Below are 6,528 nucleotides of genomic sequence, written 5' to 3'. Positions count from 1 at the left end.
TGGCCTATGTATAAGGAGAGGAGAATGTATGGAAGCTTTTTTCGAACTCCTCATCCTCTAGGGGCAGGCAGGGTGATTCTGTCTTACCAATACTGGTCTTGGAGTTGAAAGGAGAGGGCAAGACTAATGTTTAAGGTACAACCATACATAACGCTAGGCAAAACTTCAGTTAAGCAGAAAAGCAGCTCCTAAGCCCCACCTTTAGGTAAATCTGAGAGCGCGCAGATGGGCGTGCCCTGAAACGTCTAGGCCACGCCCACTGCATCCCTTTGCTCGCTTGTTGGCGAACGGCGTCCTAGGGGCGTGTCCTATCGTGCCTCCGCCCGTGACGTGCCTATACAAGGAAAGGTTCGGCGCGCGCCAGTCTGGGAGAAGTCGGACCGCAGGGCCCAGGGTTGGGGTCCCAGCTGCGACCCCAGCAGAAGATGAACGGGACGCATAGCTGGTGTACACTGGTGGATGTGCACCCGGAGGGGCAAACCGCGGTAAGAAAAAGCGTCCGCACCGCCTCCCCTCGCGCGGTATTCTCGGTTTCTAATTCCGCCCTTCCAGTGCCCAGCGAGGAGTTCGCTGACATCACCTGGTGCAGCGCTCGGTGCGGTCAGCTCCTCGCGGCGCTTCTCTTTTTCTGCCGCTTCTCGGCGGGAGGTGGAATCCTGGGGAGTTGCGGGATGAAGACTGTTTTGAGGCTCAAGGACAAGGGGCGTCCCTGCCCTTTGGGAGGACACTGCGGCTCCTGCCCGAACTGAGCGCGGATCTCCAGGTGCGCGCTGCTCGGGCGTCCTGTGCGCTGCTAGATTGCGTCGTAGGAGAATGAGCTCCAGGGACGGGATCCCTGTGCTCTTTTGAACTTTGGTTCCCAACGAGGGGGATTAGGCTTTTCTGTGGGTCCTGGTGACCTCAGGGGCCCTTCAAAGAACTTCATGGGGCTTTGGGTGAGCAGTAGCAAGACAAAGGGTAGAGAGTGAAATCCTAGGGCTTGGACTGGAGGGTGGGGGCGGTAGAACTCCAGGTACGTTGAGATTGGCCAGGGACTCTTACCTTTCGCTAGGTGGGGATAGGGCTGTCTGCTTGGGGGTCACCTGTCTGCTGAAAGAGGATTTCTCCTCTTTCCCCCCATGGAGGGTCTCCTGCTCCCCTCCCCCCGTCGGCCAACCGATAGCTTCCTGAGACGTGTTGTTGGTTTTGCTTCCGTCTCCAGCCTTCAAGCCCGGGGCAAGTGGATGGAGGGGATGCCAGAACCTGGGCTGAGAAGGGGAGGGAAGTGACTTACGCGAGAGCTTCTGGACGGAGTGAGAGTGGGGGAAAGAGGAGTGCTCACCCGTCTGCTCCAGTGCTAACCGATCTGCCCAGCTCCCCTCACTGCCTTGGCTCCCAGTACCTGGTCTCCTCCCCACCCCAGCAGACTGTATGATTCTTCCTCTCCAGAGGCAGAGGAGGGTAACTTGTGGCTGAGTGTTTCTAGGTCTGCTGGGGAACTTAACCCAGAATGGGTGTGTATTATTTCATCAATTTCTAAGCTATTGTGGGGGGGAGTGAAATGAGAGACAAGGTGATGGGGCGTTTGTATGCCTCCCTTTCCCCCACTCCACTCCGATTCTGATTCCCTTCCCCTCTTCCTCTCAGCATGCCCTTGAGATAGAGCTAACCCATGTGCACCTGAATTATGGCTCTTCAAAGAATATTTGTTGACTAGTTTCTCATTTCAAGTTTAGGGTATACATGATCACTTAATTCTGTTCACAGTCCCCTCTCTGTTTCTGCCCAGGCTGTGAGAGTTTCCACCACATTACAATTCAGGTCTTGCTACTGCCCAACCCCCGTACCTCCATGCCTCATCTTCAGTAGATAGAAAAAATCCATCCTCTATCGTGTCAGTCCCAAGTCCTACTCCATGAGCTTGCTCACTGTTTTGGGATGGTTGAGGCAGGGAACGGGGTATGAGGAAAATAAAGGAGAGGGGTGTTTGCACTTCTTTTTGCTTGCTGTAGAAAAGAGATCCAGAAAAGTCTTAAGTCTAAGGCATTGGCAGTGTTGAGAATGAATTGACACTCTCTTCCATCCCTTGATGTTTTGCTGCTTGTCTGGCGGGGGAAAATAGTGGATTGAAAAATAGCAAGGAATTCAGACAATCTCCAGCCATAGATTAGTTTGAAGCTTATCAGAGACCTCTAGAATGAGGGGGAGACAGAAATTCCCTTTTATTCTTTCTTTCTAGGCTGGGCTTGAGAGTTATTTGACTTCAAAGGTGGGAATGACATAACTATTGCTGAGATCTGGTGTTAAGAGACATTCCTGAGCTCTTAAGGAAGGGGAGGAGATTGTAAACAATCGATCAGTCAGGAGACAAGCTTTTTCCTGGATTCCTCTCCTCTGAGCCATCCTGCAGATAGAATTTATGGCTCTGGACAGTCTCCAGGAACCTCTTGTATATTCACACCATTGAAGGAGTGCTCAGTGCATGTGTAAAGTGAGTGAGTGAATAAATAAACGAACAGATGTTTCTTCTGGTGTCTGCAGCGTAGACAGTTTAACTGTCTGGTGTGTCCTAGTGAATGTCAGGACCCTTGGACTGTGTTGGTATTTCTCCACCAGCCAGGCCATATGCCTCCGTGCACTGCACATGGACATGGAAATATGGCTAATGCATTCTCTGGGTTGCTTTTATTGTTGGAGGTAGATGTGGCAGGTACAGGGAGCCAGTGTTTTTTTTTTCAAACTGCTGATCATAATCGCATAATCACTGAGATCAACTTAGTGGGTCAGAACCAGCGTTAAAAAAGAAATAGATGTGCTCAGAGCAGGAAGCCGGAAGAAATGGTTCCTCTGTTTACAACACACCCAACAGGAATCATTGTAACAAGGGGCTCAAAACTTGTGGCCTTCCTATAAATAAATACCCTACAGGTGTCCCCCTGTACCTCTACTGGGCAGGACCAGTGGGAAGGGCTCAATATTAGACGAAAAGTTGCAGTATTAGAAGAGTTTGCCTTTTTTAAAAATTTTATTTAATTTTTTATTTTTGGCTGCGTTGGGTCCTCGTTGCTGTGCGTGGGCTTTCCTTTTAGTTATGATGAGCGGGGGCTACTCTTCATTGCCACGCACAGGCCCCTCATTGTGGTGGCCTCTCTCATCTTGGACCACAGGCTCTAGGTGCGTGGGCTATAGAGCGCAGGCTCAGCAGTTGTGGCGCACGGGCCCAGCTGCTCCGCAGCATGGGGGATCCTCCCGGACCAGGGCTCGAACCCGTGTCCCCTGCATTGGCAGGCAGATTCCCAACCACTGCGCCACCAGGGAAGCCCCGAGTTTGCCTTTTAGATCCTGTCTAGTCCATGCATGGGTGGGCCATGAGTGGTCTTATAGGCATAAAGGCTTTGAACTCTCTTTTCAAAAAGGAAGAAAGAGATTCCAGCTATATGCCATTCTGGAAAAGGTAAAACTATGGCGACAGTAATGAGATCAATGGATGCCAGGAGTCTTGGGGGAGAGGGGAGATGAATATACAGAATACAGAAGTGTTTTAGGGCAGTGAAAATGCTTTGTATGATATTATAACGATGGATATATGTCATTATACCTTTGTCCAAACCCATAGAACGTGCAGCACCATTCACTTCGTTAGAGTGAACCCTAAGGTGATCTGTGGATGTTGGGTAATTACAATGTATCAATGTATGTTCATCTTTGGTTAAAAAGTACCATTCTGGTGAATGATATTGATAATGGCTATGCATGTGTGTGGGGAGGTATATGAGAAATTTCTGTACCTTTCTGCTAATTTTGTTGTAAACCTAAAACTGCTCTAAAAACAATAAAGTCTTAAAAAAAAGAAATAGAATTAACACTCTCAGAGTGTTAGGGTAGACATTTTGGCAAAACTTTTGTTTCAGTTATGTCTGTGTATACATATTATATATATGTGTGTGTGTGTGTTTATTTGATTGTGATGTAAAATGTATTTTTTAGGTCAAAAAAGTTTGCAAACCACTGTAGTGAGTTACACTGGCAAATAAAAGCACAGATAAACCTCAAACTCATTTTTTTTAGACATTCCCATTTAAGTTCCCTTATTATAAGCAATAGAGAGTGGCTCCAGCTAACTTAAGCAAAAGAGGAATTTATTAGACGGAAATGGGCAACACAGAGGATTTAAGGGAGAGCTTAAAAAGTCCGAACCAAGGGAGTCCTGGGGCCTGGGTAAGTGGAAGGTATTAATGGAGGGCTTCTGCTTCTGGGTGAAGTGTTTCCAGCTGTTTTAGGTCTTTTTGCCATTCTGCTCAAGATTCCAAGAGGGTGTCACTGGCCCCTTCTCCCCCTTGGCCAGGGCATGTTGGGGTTCCTTGATTGACAGGCCCACCGGATTGCCCAGTGAAGGAGGGAGATTCTCCAAAGCCAAACCCAAGTGCTGTTATCAGTGGAGGAGGATGGAAACTGTGGCAAGAGCAACAGTAGACTTTGATTGGCATGATCTCTGATTTTCTTTCTTTTTCCTTTTTAATCATTTTTTATCAAAGGAATACATGTGTATGCTTTTAAAAAGATCTATTAATATCAAAAGGCCTTTAAAAGAAAATTGTAAGCAGTTCCCTACCCAAGGCCTGCCCCATGGAAGTTACCACTTTTAACTCTTTTAGCTCTTTCTAGTGTTTACTGCCATGTTTCTAAATAGTATGCTTATGATTTATCAGTTTTAGACATCATTGACTTCCTATTGTAGGAATTATAGGAAGGTTTATACTCCCACTCCTTACATGCTCCCTTTTCCTTCTCTCATCTTCCCAAAGAAATTAATATCACAATTTTTTTTTTTTTGCGGTATGTGGGCCTCTCACTGTTGTGGCCTCTCCCGTTGCGGAGCACAGGCTCTGGACGCGCAGGCTCAGCGGCCATGGCTCACGGGCCCAGCCGCTCCGCAGCATGTGGGGTCTTCCCGGACCGGCGCATGAACCCGTGTCCCCTGCATCGGCAGGCAGACTCTCAACCACTGCGCCACCAGGGAAGCCCCACAACTTTTTTTATATCATTATTGGAGTATAATTGCTTTACAATGGTGTGTTAGTTTCTGCTTTATAACAAAGTGAATCAGCTATACATATATATATATCCCCATATCTCCTCCCTCTTGAGTCTCCCTCCCACCCTCCCTATCCCACCCCTCTAGTTGGTCACAAAGCACCGAGCTGATCTCCCTGTGCTATGCGGCGGCTTCCCACTAGCTATCTATTTTACATTTGGTAGTGTATATATGTCAATGCTATTCTCTCACTTCATCCCAGCTTCCCCTTTCCCCCTGTGTCCTTAAGTCCGTTCTCTATGTCTGCATCTTTATTACTTCCCTGCCACTAGGTTCATCAGTACCGTTATTTTAGATTCCATATATGTGCGTTAGCATGCGGTATTTGTTTTTCTCTTTCTGACTTACTTCACTCTGTATGGACTCTAGGTCCATCCACCTCATTACAAATAACTCAGTTTTATTCCTTTTTATGGCTGAGTAATATTCCATTCTATATATGCCACATCTTCTTTATCCATTCATCTGTCAATGGACATTTAGGTTGCTTCCATGTCCTGGCTATTGTAAATAGTGCTGCAATGAACATTGGGGTACATGTATCTTTTTGAATTATGGTTTTCTCAGGGCATATGCCCAGTAGTGTGATTGGCTGGGTCATATGGTAGCTCTGTTTTTAGTTTTTTAAGGAACCTCCATACTGTTCTCCATAGTGGCTGTAGCAATTTACATTCCCACCCACAGTGCAGGAGGGTTCCCTTTTCTCCATACCATCTCCAGCATTTATCGTTTATAAATTTTTTGATGATGGCCATTCTGACCGGTGTGAGGTGATACCTCATTGTGGTTTTGATTTGCATTTCTCTAATGATTAGTGATGTGGAGCATCTTTTCATGTGTTTGTTGGTAATCTGTATGTCTGCTTCGGAGAAATGTCTGTTTAGGTCTTCTGCCCATTTTTGGTATATCACAATTTTTGACTAAACTATGATTCTATTAATAACATTGTGGTTAAGAGCCTAGTTCTGGGAATCTGACCCAGTGGACTAGAGTCAGGGTTTCAGTGTTTGCTTTGCCCAAGATCACTTTGGTAAATTACTTTATCTCTTGTCTCAGTTTCCTCCTCCTTAAAATGGGGATAATAATTGCACCCTTCTCATAAGGTTGTTGTGAAGAATGCATATGAACCATTAAGCACAATGCCTGGCACACGGTAGGTGCTCAGATGTTAGTTGTTATTTTCTGTTACTTACTGGCTAGAGTGTTTTATCTTCCCCCGGTCAAGGGATGGAGAAAGTCTGGGAACTCTGTGGTCTGGTCAAGGTTTGCTCCTTCTCATTATGTTGATGTTTGCTCTTACATGTTCCTTTCCCCTTTCCTCTACCAGTGGAGGGTCTTGAGGATTAGAAGGAACCTATAGGTAGACCCAGAGTGAAGACCTGCGTAACCTTCGCTAGTCCCAACTCAGCCAGGACTGTCTTAGAGTGATATAGTCAGGGTTCATATTTTAGCAT

General features: G+C 46.6%; 1 protein-coding gene and 1 pseudogene across 3 annotated transcripts in view; both read left to right on the top strand.

Moving 5' to 3' along the window:
• The first annotated feature begins 325 nt into the window (after positions 1-325).
• Positions 326-6,528, top strand: part of TUFT1 (tuftelin 1) — a 50,765-nt gene continuing 44,562 nt past the window's right edge. For 2 of the 3 annotated variants that reach the window (XM_033415511.2, XM_004285214.4), the window contains exon 1: positions 332-485. In XM_033415511.2, coding sequence (XP_033271402.1) covers positions 426-485 — 60 coding nt within the window. In that variant the 5' untranslated portion in view covers positions 332-425. Of the gene's footprint in view, positions 486-6,528 lie in introns of all 3 variants that reach the window. The other variant, XM_004285215.3, reaches the window with a different exon arrangement.
• LOC117198538 (uncharacterized) lies at positions 2,787-2,909 on the top strand (annotated as a pseudogene).

The sequence above is a fragment of the Orcinus orca genome, chromosome 1, assembly GCF_937001465.1.
Source record: "Orcinus orca chromosome 1, mOrcOrc1.1, whole genome shotgun sequence".
Classification (NCBI taxonomy): Eukaryota; Metazoa; Chordata; class Mammalia; order Artiodactyla; family Delphinidae; genus Orcinus; species Orcinus orca.
The sequence above is the reverse complement of the archived record's forward strand: the minus strand, read 5'-3'. Positions and strand labels throughout refer to the sequence as shown.